The 15,193-nt window shown below is 41.8% G+C and overlaps 1 protein-coding gene across 2 annotated transcripts in view; it reads left to right on the top strand.

The window, feature by feature from the left end:
- Nucleotides 1–15,193, top strand: part of SLC27A2 (solute carrier family 27 member 2) — a 53,694-nt gene that overhangs the window by 27,679 nt on the left and 10,822 nt on the right. For both annotated transcript variants that reach the window (XM_081506166.1, XM_081506167.1), the window contains one exon: nt 9,195–9,389. In XM_081506166.1, the coding sequence (XP_081362292.1) occupies nt 9,195–9,389 (195 nt within the window). The remainder of the gene's footprint in view (nt 1–9,194; nt 9,390–15,193) is intronic.

The raw sequence follows: 15,193 nt of genomic DNA, 5'->3' as shown, positions 1-15,193 counted from the left end.
CCTCCTTTGTGGCCCTTGTCACTTTGCAGGTGTTGGTCTTCATGCCTCCCATGAGACCACATCTCGTCCCCTTGCCCTCTCTTATACCACATTCATGCATGCATAAAACTTTTACTTAATGTTGTTTAGTGAATAAACTTAGGAACCATCTGACAAAATCTGTTACCAAGCTTAGAACAGACGTCCCAAGGTAATAACTCCAAGTACTGTGGATCTGCCCTGTCTGTAGATACCCACATATCTTGATGAGGTTGTTTGAAAGAGCTCATTCTGCCCAGGTTTTCAGCTCTCATCAGAGAGGGCAGCCTGCCTGGGACCACATCAAGGTCCCAATTTTTTACACCCTTTATTTTGCACCCATTCATTCTTTACTGTATGAATTTATCCCGTGCACCATAGGATGGTTAGTAGCATCCCTGGCTTTTACGCAGGACATGCCAGTGAAACCCTCCCCAACCTCCCAGGTCATCATAATCAAAATGTCTTCAGACATTGTCAGATATCCCCTGGCAGGCAAAATCAACCCTTCTAGACCACTAAACTAGTGTCTAGACCACTAAACTAGACAATGCAATAAACTCACCAGATTCTATTTTCTTTAATCCTTTTGCTCATCAAAAGAAAACAAACTCAAAGGATCACTAAGTTGATCAACTGCTATTTATAAGCACAAGTTATGTTCATTTTATATATAGGCTACCTTAGAAATGTTGTAGATTCAGTTCCAGACCACCACAACAAAGCAAATTCCACAATAAAGCAAGTCACATGAATATTTTGGTTTCCAAGTGCACATAAAAGTTATACTATGCTGTAGTCTATTAAGTGTGCAGTAGCATTATATCTTTAAAAAGCAGTGTATATACCTTAATTTTAAAATACTTTATTGCTAAAAATGTTAACCATCATCTGACAATGCTGGCTTGCCACCAACCTTCAGTTTGTGAAAAATTAAAAAAAAGATGTGCAAAGCACAATGAAACAGGGTATGCCTATAACAGAAGCACTGTGACATAAAGAAGTATAAGATGCTCTTGCCTTAGTTCTTTCTCTTCTTACTTCATGTGGTCTCTGCCCACATGTCACTTCATTAGAGAGATCCTTCCTACTAATTCTCAAACATAGCATCCTGTCCCTTACCATGCATCTCATGGGTTACTGCTTTCTGTGGCACCGTCACACCTGACACAGTGCAGGTTTGTATAACTGTTGTCTTTCTCCTCCAGCTAAATGAAAGCTCCATGCACCAGGGGCTTTGTTGATTGCCAGATCTCTGGCACTGAGATCTGCATCTGGCACATTCTAGGCATCAACAAATTTTGCTGAATGAACCTCTAAATTTTTGCTCCTGAAAGATGTATGATTGACTTGAGGGAAGTAATGTGTTCCCCCAAAATATTTGGGCTTAGCACAGATTATTCTAATTCATGAGGCAGATTCAACAGATTCCTGAGGGTCATAATTAGCTATGAGTTGGGTGAGGACCTTTCCCATAGCAATTTCTGTTGATGTCATTATTGAGTGTTTTTCACATTAATATTCCACCTGGTCTGGAAGATTGCATGCCTCTCTATCAAACCCCAGAAATCCATATAGGGCCCTGCTGTTTGGCTTTTCTTCTCTGCCTTAAAAACACCTCCTTGTCAGTTAGAAGTCTCCTGGGGGAGGGGGCATGTTAGGTTTTTTTCTGTTAGTTTTTGGAGCAATAAACATGTTCGTGTGTCACTTTTTCAGGTTCACACACATACACACGCTTCCACATTTCCTTTTTATTAATACTGTCTCAGAGGCTGGAAAACATTCAGTTTGATTGGGGTTTTACATCATCAAAATATATTATGATTTGGTGTATAGCAGTACATGGACAACCTCTAATCTAGAAATAGATTTGGAGTTTCTGTTTGCCCTTGATTTATCCCACCCCTGAGTTCTGGTCTGGTTTGTCTGGAAAATATTTATTAGTATTGTAAGAAATGCTCAAGTTCATCTCAAAAAACCTTCAGTTAAAGATTTTTTAAATGTTATGATCTTTTGTATAGAAAATGCAAATCAAAAATACAATGAGGTAGCACAGTGGTCAGAATGGCCATCATCAAAAAATCTACGAACAATAAATGCTGGAGAGGGTATGAAGAAAAGGGAACCCTCCTACAGTGTTGGTGGGAATGTAAATTGGTACAGCCACTATGGGGAACAGTATGGAGATTCCTTAAAAAACTAAAAATAGAGCTACCATTTGATCCAGCAATCCCACTCCTGGGCTTATATCCAGAGAAAAACATGGTCCAAAAGGATACGTGCACCCCAGTGTTCACTGCAGCACTGTTTACAACAGCCAAGGCATGGAAACAACCTAAATGTCCATCAACAGAGGAATGGATAAAGATGTGGCACATATATACAATAGAATATCACTCAGCCATTAAAAAGAATGATGTAATGCCATTTGCAGCAATATGGATGGACCTAGAGAGTGTCATGCTGAATGAAGTAAGTTAGACAGCGAAAGAGAAATATCCTATGGTATCAGTTAAATATAGAATCCTAAAAGAAATATATAAATGAACTCATTTACAAAATAGAAATAGACTCACAGACTTAAAGAACAAATTTATGGTTGCCAGCGGGAGAAGGGTGGGGGGAAGAGATAACTAGGGGGTTTGGCATCGACATGTACACACTGCTATATTTAAAATGGATAACCAACAAGGACCCACTCTATAGCACAGGGAACTCTGCTCAAGATTATGTAACAACCTAAATGGAAAAGAATTTTTAAAAGATTAGAAACATATATATGTATAACTGAATCATGTTGCTGTATACCTGAAACTTTCACAGCATTATTAATCAACTATAATCCACTAAAAAATAAAAAGTTAGAAAAGAGGAGATGATATATATGTACAATAATATACTACTCAGCTATAAAAAAGAATGAAATATTGCCATTTGCAGCAATAACAACAAAAGTGGATATAAACTGGTGGAAGGCTCTGCATCAATGTCATCAGAAATGCCCTCGGCCTGCGAGCTTCTGGAATAGGCTGATCCTGGAGCAGCTAACTCTACCGTCAGCCCCCAGGCACTGGATATCAGGGAGGCAACTCCTACCCTAGCTAAGCATATGAACCAAATGACACTCATCCACAGAATGACCTGGTTCATCAGGAGAATCTGGGGCAATGTTGAGTAGATGGAAGCTACTATGCTTCTCCTCCCTCTCCTGAGTCACATTCAGTAGCTCTTTTGGTAAAGCAGAGGACTAGGGAGAAATGCATCAGCCACCTTAGGGCAGGAGTTCGTTTTGGCTCAACAGACTTAATGTAGTGCTTAAGAGCAAGGACTCTGGAGGCAGCATGTCTGAACTCTGACCATTTGAGCAGCATGGTCGACCTCTCTCAATCTTTTATCAGAGACAGGAGACTTATTGTCTGGGGAAGACCTAGAGAAGCTCTGAACTTCTCAAGGACTCCAGGAGCAGAGGAGGGCAGAGGTTGAGGCACTGAGAGCAGAGATTGAGTAATTGTCTACTTGCTGACCAGCTCCCTCCCCCTGCACAGCTTTCAGAGCTCTAGTCATCAGTGATGCCTGCAGGCAAGATGTCGAAGGAGAGTTATTCTTCATTGTTGTTGTTCAGTCCCCTAGTTGTGTCTGACTCTTCGCAACCCCATGGACTGCAGCGCGCCAGGCTTCCCTGACCCTCAGCATCTCCTGGAGTTTGCCCAAGTTCATGTCCATTGCATTGGTGATGCCATCCAGCCATCTTAGGGAGTTATTCTTAGGGAGAACTAAACTTTCCCAGAAAAGAAACTGGACATTGGCTCACTGCCACTTCACTAGACAGAGCAGCTCAAGCATCTTTTTGCTGCCTTGTGCCTGCTCAGTTGCTTCTTTGGTGTCCAACTCTTTGTGACCCCGTGGGCTGTAACCCATCAGGCTCCTCTGTCCATGGAATGGGTTGCCATGCCCTCGTCCAGGGGATCTTCCCAACCCAGGGATTGAACCTGCGTTTTTTATGTCTCCTGCATTGGCAGGCAGGTTCTTTACCACTTAGTGCCACCTGGGTTATCTTACTCCTAAATATGAACAGATTCGAAAGGAAAACCTCTAACAGGAAAGATCATTTTAAAAAAAGAAGAAGAAAGAGCATTAATTCAGACAGTAGGAGAAGACTTCCAGAAATCAATAATTAATATTCTCAGAAATGTTAGAGAAGATATTATATCCATAAACCAAAAATAGTATGCTACTAAAAAGCCAGAATAATGCCTCCTGAAAAATAAAAATATGATTTAAAAATTACTTAATCCATAGAAAAGTTGGCAGATAAAGTTGAGTAATCTTACAGAAAATTGAAGGAAAGAAAAAGTGATGGACATGAGTGGAGACAAAATAAGAAAATTAGAGGATCCAAAAGATTCAGTATCTGATTAATAGGACATTAGGGAAAGGATAGCAAAAATGGAGAGGAGGAAATTATTAAGAAATAACACAAGAAAACTTCCCAAAACTGAAGGATGCATTGAAAGGGCTAGTTGAATACCTAAGAAAATGAGTGGAATTATTTTTTAATGCTTAAACTACACTATGATGTAATTTAAGACTATCAAAAGAGAGAGAGAGGATTCTATACGAATAACATTTGACTTGCCAACAGCAACACTCAAGCTGGAAGACACAGGAAGCTGTGCCTTCAAAATTCTAAGTAAACATTATTAACTATCTAGAATTTTATACCCAACCAAATTATTAGTCAAGTGTAAAATAATATTTTCAGACATTCAAAGTCTCAAAAACAACCTTACCTCCTGTATACCCTCCTTTAGGAAGTTCCTAGAGAAAGTATTCCATCCAAATAGGAGAGTAAAAGAAGAAAAAGGAAGACCCAGGATCCAGGGAAAAGAGGCAAAGGATATTCCTAGGCCTGGAGAACAACTAGTCCAGATTGGAACAAAAGGATAAAAGGAAGAAAAATGGAAAAAAGGAAATTATATCATCTGATAGAAGGAGGATCACTGTATTTAGATGCTTTTGGAGGATAAGGAAAGAACTACAAATAAAAACTAAGAAAATCAAGCAAATGGGCAGGGAGGAAACTATTCCTAGGAAAAACAAACATGTTCAAGGATTTGTTCATAGTATGTTACTGAGTTCATCAGTGGTGCGTTAGGGGCAGAATAATGTGAACATTGAATATTGATTTAACCAAAAATTGTGATATTGGAAAATTGAGAGAGAATTTAATCCCCATCCAGCACAATGGGAAATCAGTAAATAATGTCTAAAGTGTTTACTCAAAAGATAGCAGATCTTTTAATTTAGAAACACGGAGGTGAGAAGCAGTAGCAATAAGCATTAAAAGCATCTGCCTCTGGATAGTAGGCTGGAGGCAAAGGATGAAGACAGGTCAATGGAATAACATTTCTTCATGTAAAAGCCTTTCAGTACTGTTGGATTCTTAAACTCTGTGTGTGTGTGTGTTGCTTTCTTTTTAACTAAGGAAAAGCATGCTCTCCGAAGTCATATAGATTTGGATTTGAATTTTGGGGCAACTGTGTTTCTACCTGTGTGATCTTGGGCAAATTACTTTAAACTTTTCAAAGTTCTGTTTCCTCAACTGTAATCTGAGGCAAATACTTGATTATCTCTCACATTTCAGTAGGGCTCCTTCGGACCTTAAGATAATACAGGGCAATTGCCTGATACATAGCAAAACCCTCAATCAAAGTCTTCTGCTTCCTCTGATTACCTGGCACCCTGCACCCTCTCTGAATACCCTGACCTCTGACCCTTTAACAGTCATTCAATCCCTGGTGGCTTAAAATGCCCCAGGTGTATTTGCATGTTGCACCTTACCTGTAACGTGGAATAGAATGTTTGATCTTTGTTTAAAAAAAAAAAAGGAACAGGTGACCCTTGACCTAAAATACAGTTCCTCTGGGGAGTGGCTCTGGTGATGCGGAAATTCCAAAAAGAGAAATACTGCTACTCTCAGGCCCTGGTGATCAAAAGCTTAGGTGAGAACCAGACATCTCCGAAGCCTCCAAGAACTCTCAAATATTTCCAGCCTACAGCCTTAATCCCTTTTGCTGGTGTAATTGGATCTATCGGTTTATGATGAACACTAAGCTGGTGGTATTGTGACTGTGAGCCCAGCTACCTGGCACCTGCAGGTGACAGATGCACCTGTGAGGCCAGCCCACTTCTCACATATCAGAGCGCTGCAGCCTCCTGCATCCTAAGCCCTCCCTGGTATGGATATCCCAGCTGTGAACTGTTGAACAGGATGGCTGGGGTTTTCATGGCAGAGGTTATGTCTTCTTTTATTACAGGAATTACACTCCATGCAAAGCACAGGGCCAGGCACTATGGACGATATATAGAGAGATTTGGCCTCAAAGGAGCTTACAGTCTAATTAGACAAAGAAATGAACTAAGAGGGCAATGGTGGGCTGCATGTGGAAGAAGTAAGGTCTCGGGTTTACACACTGAATTGCTACTCTTGAACTTCTCACCCAGGCCTGGAGACCAAGTCAGGTGGTTATTTTTAAGCAAATATTTTTGATGTTTTTTTCTCAGAGTGGCAGTGAGGCACACCAGTGTGGGGGCAAGGATAGTCTCTGGAAAGCTGACAGTCCTTGCTGAGGAATAGTGCCTTATAGACAAGTTGCTGCTGCTGCTGCTGCTAAGTCGCTTCAGTCGTGTCCGACTCTGTGTGACCCCATAGACGGCAGCCCACCAGGCTCCGCCGTCCCTGGGATTCTCCAGGCAAGAATACTGGAGTGGATTGCCATTTCCTTCTCCAGTGCATGAAAGGGAAAAGTGAAAGTGAAGTCGCTCAGTCGTGTCCGACTCCTAGCGACCCCATGGACTGTAGCCTACCAGGCTCCTCCGTCCATGGGATTTTCCAGGCAAGAGTACTGGAGTGGGATGCCATTGCCTTCTTGACCCTATCTATAAATCACTATCCAAACAGGGCCATTTGAGAGCAGAAGGCATGTGGCCAAGAAGCACATCGGAACAACAGGTGTAAACCAGGACCAGCCCTGGCAAACCAGATGTATGGTGTCCTGACTGTTGCTGCTGTTGTTTTAATCACCAAGTCTTGTCCAACTTTTTTGCAACCCTGTAGACTATAGCCCACCAGGCTCCTCCGTCCATGGGATTTCCCAGGCAAGAATACTGGAGTGGGTTGCCATTTCCTTCTCCAGGGAATCTTCCCCACCCAGGGATGAAACTTGTGTCTCCTGCATTGGCAGAAGAATTCTTTACCACTGAGCCACCTGCAAAGCCCATCCTGACTTATCAGTACTTGATAATTATAAAAGGGATCCAAGTAACCTAGGGACCAAGAGAGCTGATGAAGAGAATAGGTTCCCACTCAGAACAAGTAAATTCGTGCAAGTTTAGAAGGCTTCTCAGGTAAGATTCCTCAATACATTGGTTAAGAACCACTGGCTCAGATTTCCCTGGTGGTCCAGTGGTTAAGAATCTGCACTTCCGCTGCAGAGGGTGCAGGTTCGATCCCTAATTCAGGAACTAATATCCTGCAAGCCATGTGGTGGGGCCAAAAAAAAGAGCCACTGGCATGAAGCCCCTAGTCTGTCTCTCTGCCTACACATTTCCTCCTCATAAGACTGCACAAGGGGCCTGGGTTTAACTAGGGACAGGTATTGTCCACCTTTCTGGTTAGGTCTCCTGAAAGAACTTCATCATTTGAATTTTGACCAAGGAGCTACTTAAAAATTAAATGCTCACACACTGTTCCACTGGCTCCTTGATAGCTCTCACGTGGAAACCATTCAAGGTTTGTTTGGTTTGGTTTTTAACCACCGGATCAAAGGTCCTCCCCTTGTCAGAGAACTGCCAGCCTCTCACTGCAAACAGTTTTTTTTCCAAAAAGGGTCTCTTATTCCAAAATCACTTCACAGTGATTTCACAGAGTAAGAAATAATGTAGAAATGCTCTTCAGAATGTTTGCTCTTTTAAGCAAATCGCTGTTCAGTTAAAGAGATTCGTATTTGACAGGAGAGGAGAACCATAGTCACTTAGCACTTTCACCTCTCTCCATCCTGTTTTCTCTTAGAGTAAACGTCATCAAGCCTCACATTTTGCCAGTTAAAATTTTACTTATTCACCTGCCCCTCCTTCCAAGTTGTGATCTCCTGACCGCAATCAAATGCCTCATTAATATAAAATATCATTAAAATTATCTAAGGTTCGGACCTATTTGTAGGGCCTCAAAAATGTGGTTGAATGGCAAACAGCCCAGTTCTTATCCACCTCTCTTGCTGATTGATACAAACTTTCAGTTCTTATACTCAAAACAGCTTTTCCATTGTGATTTCTGTTTATAGCAAAGCATATTCCTCCAGACCACCTGAGGCAGCTGGAAGCCAGTTCTCTCCCCTTTTTCCGCTTCCCTGTGGGTTCAGCGCCACCTGCTCTTGTGATCAGCTGGTCTCTCTAGTCAATGAATGCGTGAACAAGAGTCTTCTCTCCACCCCCACCAGGGCCTCACATGAGTGCTCTTGGATGACTCTGTAGGAAATGATTCTCTCTCTCTCCCTGAACTGCGTTCCCATTTTCTTTTTCATTGTCAAGTGAAGACTGTGGCTTCAGATTATGTCGGCCTCTGACAGACCTCTTCCCATGGCACCTACAATTCACTGAGATTCGCCAGCCTCATCAAGAGAACAATCAACACGCACAGGAGCTCAGCTCAGTGCTCTGTGATGACCTAGAGGGGTGGGATGGCGGTCCAAGAGGGAGGGCATATATGTGTACCTACAGCTGATTCACATCATTGTACAGCAGGAACTAACATAACATTGTCAAACGATTATACTCCAACATAAAACTTAAAAGGAAAACAACATGTGACTCAAGCTTCAGACTGCATGGAGATTAAATATTGGCACCACTTAGTTTCCTGTCCAGTTGTCTCATATCACCTCTTAAAAATCAAAATGGGAAAATACAAGTCTTTCGGCTGTTAAGTTCCCAGTGTCAGCCCATACTGTGTTTGGGAGTCGGGGGGGTGGGTATAATATGTGTGGGGGACAATAAAGGCATGCACTAAGGTCAGTTCATAAGCAACATAAATATGTAGAAACACAAAGGCCATTATTAATATGCAAGTACAGCCTCCCAAGATGTTTCAGTTTGGTCTCTTCTTTCTCCTGCTACAGAAACCAAATGATCGTGACCACAAAGTCAGACTGGCAATGGGAAATGGCTTGCGAGCAGATGTGTGGAGAGAATTCATCAAGAGATTTGGGGATATTCACATTAATGAGTTCTATGCTTCCACTGAAGGCAATATCGGATTTATTAATTACACGAGGAAAATTGGTGCTATTGGAAGAGTAAACTACCTACAGAGAGTAAGTATATTGGAAAATGAGGGCATCTGTAGCCAGCTTTCAGTACATGGAGATTTCCTGAAAGCTGTATCATGATGATGCTCTTATTAGAATTCCATGACCCATCCATATCACCAAGAGAGGTTTTACTCATTCTCTATGACAATGACCTAAAAATGACAGGGTCCTTTAATTTTAACATATTAATTTCTATTAATGACAACCCACTATGATTTTCCATCTGTAACTTGTGTGAAGTCTTCTAATACCATTTATACTTGTATATGTTAAAACACTTGAAGGTTACTGGTTCTGTATGTTAACTACACACTGAAATGTGGTATTTCTCTTTCATTGTGACATGTGTTACCATCAAGAGGCTGGTGGGGGGTCTTTTTATACATATAGCTGCAGGGCCCTGTCCCCAGAGGTTTGGAAGGAGGGACACCTTGTGTTTACCTTTGTTCGGAGGACGGTGGGCCCAGGCATCATTATTTTTTTTTAGCATTTTTAGAAATAAAGTTTTTAATTGGAGGATAATGGCTTTATAATGTTGTGCTGGTTTCTGCCATACAACAACATGGATCAGCTATGAGTGTGTGTGTGTGTGTGTGTGTATATATATATATATATATCTTCTGTCTTGAACCTCCCTCCCACCCACCTCATCCCACCATTCTAGGTAGTATTTTTTAAAAGCTATTCAACCAAGATTAAGAACTGCTCCTTTGAAAGAACCAGGATGCATCCAAGTTCTAGGATCTTGTAAACATTTGTGTTCACCTAGTAACTACACTGGGCTTCCCAGGTGGTGCTAGTGGTAAAGAACCCACCTGCCAATGCAGGAGACTAAGAGACGCAAGTTCCATCCCTAGGTTGGGAAGATCCCCTGGAGGAGGGCATGGCAACTCCAGTATTCTTGCCTGGAGAATCCCATGGACAGAGGAGCTTGGCAGGCTACAGTCCATAGTGTCACACAGAGTTGGACATGACTGAAGTGACTTAGCACCACACCACAGTAACTATACCAGAAAGATAGTTCTTATGCATAAGCCAGCTCATGCAGCATCTTCTTTTCCCTCTCAGTCATTTTATTATGTCTGAGCAGTCAGTCTTCCAGATGACCACCTATTCTGCAAAATTCCAGAAACATTCAGCAAACGCTAAATCTTTACTGGCTTGAGCAGTCATTACTGTTGTTATGCCTTGAGCACCTCATCCTGCCTGGGCATGAAATGGCTACACCAGAGCTCCCAGGCAACCAGTGCCCCCAGGGACTGACCAGCCAAGTACAGAGGACAATAGTCCTTGGGCATAAGAGAGCTGGCCCAAGAGACCAAATTCCACTACCATCCCAGACTAGCCAAGGTCATGCCCTTTCCCATAGTCATGCCTCTACTTCAGAATCTATAAAACAAAAAGGGAAAGTATAGAGCCTAGTGCCTGGCCCAAATTCATGTAATAAGGGGAAAGAGTTGTTGAAAGAATTATATTAGATAGAATATAACCAAATGCCTGCCATATTATAGCCTTGAATAGCTGTAAAGATTATTATCATTCCATTCTTTGTATTCTGGCCTTATCTCCAGGTATTTTCAAGTCCAAGGCACCTCTCTAACAATAACAGCCAAGCCTACACTACACATGTCCCTCCACTGTCCTCTACACCTGTGCCACCCAGTACAGTAGCCACTAGCTACACGTGGCTGTTTAAATTATGTCAATTTTTAATCAGTTCTTTATTTGCCCTAGCCACATTTCAAATGCTTAGTAGCCACATGTGTTTAGTGACTACCATGTTGAGTAGTATAGTTATAGAGCATTTCCATCATATAGAAGATTCTACTGGGCAGCTCTACTACAGACTTGAGAATCACTATTGAGAGGGTCAGTCTTCTCTAGTCAGGGTCAGGCCAACCTGGATGAGGCCAAACCATGGAGACCCAGGATAAATGCGGTTCAAAAATAAGAGAGAGCAGAAAGCTGAGCTGAGGCCTGGTGCAAGATATTTATGTTGTCACTTAAGTGTTATTCACTCAGACGTGTCTGACTCTTTGCGACCCCAAGGACTATAGCTTGCCAGGCTCCTCTGTCCATGGGATTCTCCAGGCAAGAATACTGGAGAGGGTTGCCATTCCCTTCTCCAGGGGTCTTCACAACCCAGGAATTGAACCTGAGTCTCTTGCATTGCAGGCAGATTCATTACCATCTGAGCCACCAGGGCACTACTGACACTCAAAAACATGAGTTGCAAAGACTTCTCTACTGGTGCAGAGGTTAAGATTTCACCTTCCAATGCAAGGGGTGCAGGCTCAACTCCTGGTTGAGGAGCTAAGATCCCACATGCCTCGCAGACAAAAAACCAAAACATAAAACAGAAATAATATTATAACAAATTCAATAAAGACTTTTAAAATAGTCCACATCAAAAAAGATATCTTTTAAAAAACTGAGTTGCAGGGAAACATTCAAACCAAACCTGAGCACTTGAGAAGTTGGTGTTGTGTATTACTAGTTCTTTCCTTCTCATCCACCGATTGCCATGTTTTGTCATTTTCTACTTTAAAAAAAACCATATTTTTTAACTAAAAAAAAAAGAAGATTACCATGCATCTGATAGGGAAAGAAACAATAGTTATCGCCACCAATTTTTTTTTACATTCTTACAAATAAACAAGATCTACATTTGTTGACTATGTATGCTATTTGGTTTTTAATGGTTATCTGCTACTACAAAAGCATATGATTGGTTAATTTATGTATAGATTTGAATATAAACTTGAAATGGACATAGTAAAACAAATGCAAAAAAGCAAAATGGCTGTCTGAGGAGACCTTACAAATAGCTGGGAAAAGAAGAGAAGCAAAAAGCAAAGGAGAAAAGGAAAGATATTCCCATCTGAATGCAGAGTTCCAAAGAATAGCAAGGAGAGATAAGAAAGCCTTCCTCAGTGATCAGTGTAAAGAAATAGAGGAAAACAACAGAATGGGAAAGACTAGAGATCTCTTCAAGAAAATTAGAGATGCCAAGGGAACATTTCATGCAAAGATGGGCTCGATAAAGGACAGAAATGGTATGGACCTAACAGAAGCAGAAGATATTAAGAAGAGGTGGCAAGAATACACAGAAGAACTGTAAAAAAAGACCTCCACAACCCAGATAATCACAATGGTGTGATCACTCACCTAGAGTCAGACATCCTGGAATGTGAAGTCAAGTGGGCCTTAGAAAGCATCACTACAAACAAAGCTAGTGGAGGTGATAGAATTCCAGTTGAGCTATTTCAAATCCTGAAAGATGATGCTGTAAAAGTGCTGCACTCAATATGCCAGCAAATCTGGAAAACTCAGCAGTGGCCACTGGACTGGAAAAGGTCAGTTTTCACTCCAATCCCAAAGAAAGGCAATGCCAAAGAATGCTCAAACTACCGCACAATTGCACTCATCTCACACGCTAGTAAAGTAATGCTCAAAATTCTCCAAGCCAGGCTTCAACAATATGTGAACCATGAACTTCCAGATGTTCAAGCTGGTTTTAGAAAAGGCAGAGGAACTCGAGATCAAATTGCCAACATCTGGTGGATCATCGAAAAAGCAAGAGAGTTCCAGAAAAACATCTATTTCTGCTTTATTGACTATGCCAAAGCCTTTGACTGTGTGGATCACAATAAACTATGGAAAATTCTTAAAGAGAAGGGAATACCAGACCATCTGACCTGTCTCTTGAGAAACCTGTATGCATGTCAGGAAGCAACAGTTCGAACTGGACATGGAACAACAGACTGGTTCCAAATAGGAAAAGGAGTACGTCAAGGATGTATATTGTCACCCTGCTTATTTAACTTCTATGCAGAGTACATCATGAGAAACACTAGGCTGGAAGAACCACAAGCTGGAATCAAGATTGCCGGTAGAAAATATCAATAACCTCAGATATGCGGATGACACCACCCTTATGGCAGAAAGTGAAGAAGAACTAAAGAGCCTCTTGATGAAAGTGAAAGAGGAGAGTGAAAAAGTTGGCTTAAAGCTCAACATTCAAAAAACTAAGATTATGGCATCTGGTCCCATCACTTCATGGAACTAGATGGGGAAACAGTGCAAACAGTGTCAGACTTTATTTTGGGGGGCTCCAAAATCACTGCTGATGGTGATTGCAGCCATGAAATTAAAAGATGCTTACTCCTTGGAAGGAAGGTTATGACCAACCTAGATAGCATATTGAAAAGCAGAGACGTTACTCTGGCAACAAAGGTCCGTCTAGTCAAGGCTATGGTTTTTTCAGTGGGCATGTATGGATGTGAGAGTTGGACAGTGAAGAAAGCTAAGCGCCGAAGAATTGATGCTTTTGAACTGTAGTGCTGGAAAAGACTCTTGAGAGTCCCTTGGACTGCAAGGAGATCCAACCAGTCCATCCTAAAGGAGATCAGTCCTGGGGGTTCATTGGAAGGACTGATGTTGAAGCTGAAACTCCAATACTTTGGCCACCTCATGCAAAGAGTTGACTCATTGGAAAAGACCCTAATGCTGGGTAGGATTGGGGGCTGGAGGAGAAGGGGACGACAGAGGATGAGATGGCTGGATGGCATCACCGACTCGATGGACACGGGTTTGGGTAGACTCTGGGAGTTGGTGGTGGACAAGGAGGCCTGGTGTGCTGCGATTTATGGGGTCTCAAAGAGTCGGACACGACTGAGCGACTGAACTGAACTGAACTGAACCATAGTTAATAATTAAGTCTAAATAGTATGATGTTTGTGTTTTGCTGCAAGTATAGAAAATAATATACTTATTGCTCTTATGCTATGCTATGCTATGCTAAGTCGCTTCAGTTGTGTCCGACTCTGTGCGACCCCATAGACGGCAGCTCACCAGGCTCCGCCGTCCCTAGGAGTCTCCAGGCAAGAATATTGGAGTGGGTTGCCATTTCTTTCTCCAGTGCATGAAAGGGAAAAGTGAAAGTGAAGTCGCTCAGTCGTGTCCGACTCTTAGCGACCCCATGGACTGTAGCCTACCAGGCTCCTCCGTCCATGGGATTTTCCAGGCAAGAGTACTGGAGTGGGGTGCCATTGCCTTCTCCGTTATTGCTCTTACTGAGTTACATAAATTTAAATTTTTATGCCCTTGGATTATAGTAACAAGAAATACATTAGAATTTTAATAATTTTATAGCCATGGCATGAAACAAATTATACCATTGTACCTCTGAATATTAAATGTATTTGAGGACATGTCCCTGGAACACAAAACATTTAACAGTGGTGTATTAAGGTTAAACAAGATTTTTTTTGGGGGGGGGTGTTAAATAAGACTTTAAAAGCCCATTAGTGATATATCCATCAAAGAACATATATGAGAATGTTCATAACAGCTTTATATTTAATAGTCTAAAACTAGAAACAATCCAAACATCCATTAACAGGAAAACAGATAAATAAAGTATGGTGTATTCATACAAGGAGAGTTGCATGGAAATAAAAAGTACACCACTGACACAAACACCAGCAGGGAGGGAGAAATATCACAGACATGTTGAGTGAAAGCAGCAGATACGAAGGTATATATCTATTTCATGTATTTGATGCTTAAGACTGCTGCTGCTGCTGCTAAGTCGCTTCAGTCGTGTCCATCTCTGTGCAGCCCCATAGATGGCACCCCATCAGGCTCCCCCGTCCCCGGGATTCTCCAGGCAAGAACACTGGAGTGGGTTGCCATTTCCTTCTCCAATGCATGAAAGTGAAAAGTGAAAGTGAAGTTGCTCAGTCATGTCCGACTCTTAGCGACCCCATGGACTGCAGCCTACCAGGCTCCTCTGTCCATGGGAT

The sequence above is a fragment of the Giraffa tippelskirchi genome, chromosome 7, assembly GCF_054371585.1.
Source record: "Giraffa tippelskirchi isolate mGirTip1 chromosome 7, T2T-mGirTip1v1.2.pri, whole genome shotgun sequence".
Lineage (NCBI taxonomy): Eukaryota > Metazoa > Chordata > Mammalia > Artiodactyla > Giraffidae > Giraffa > Giraffa tippelskirchi.
The sequence above is the reverse complement of the archived record's forward strand: the minus strand, read 5'-3'. Positions and strand labels throughout refer to the sequence as shown.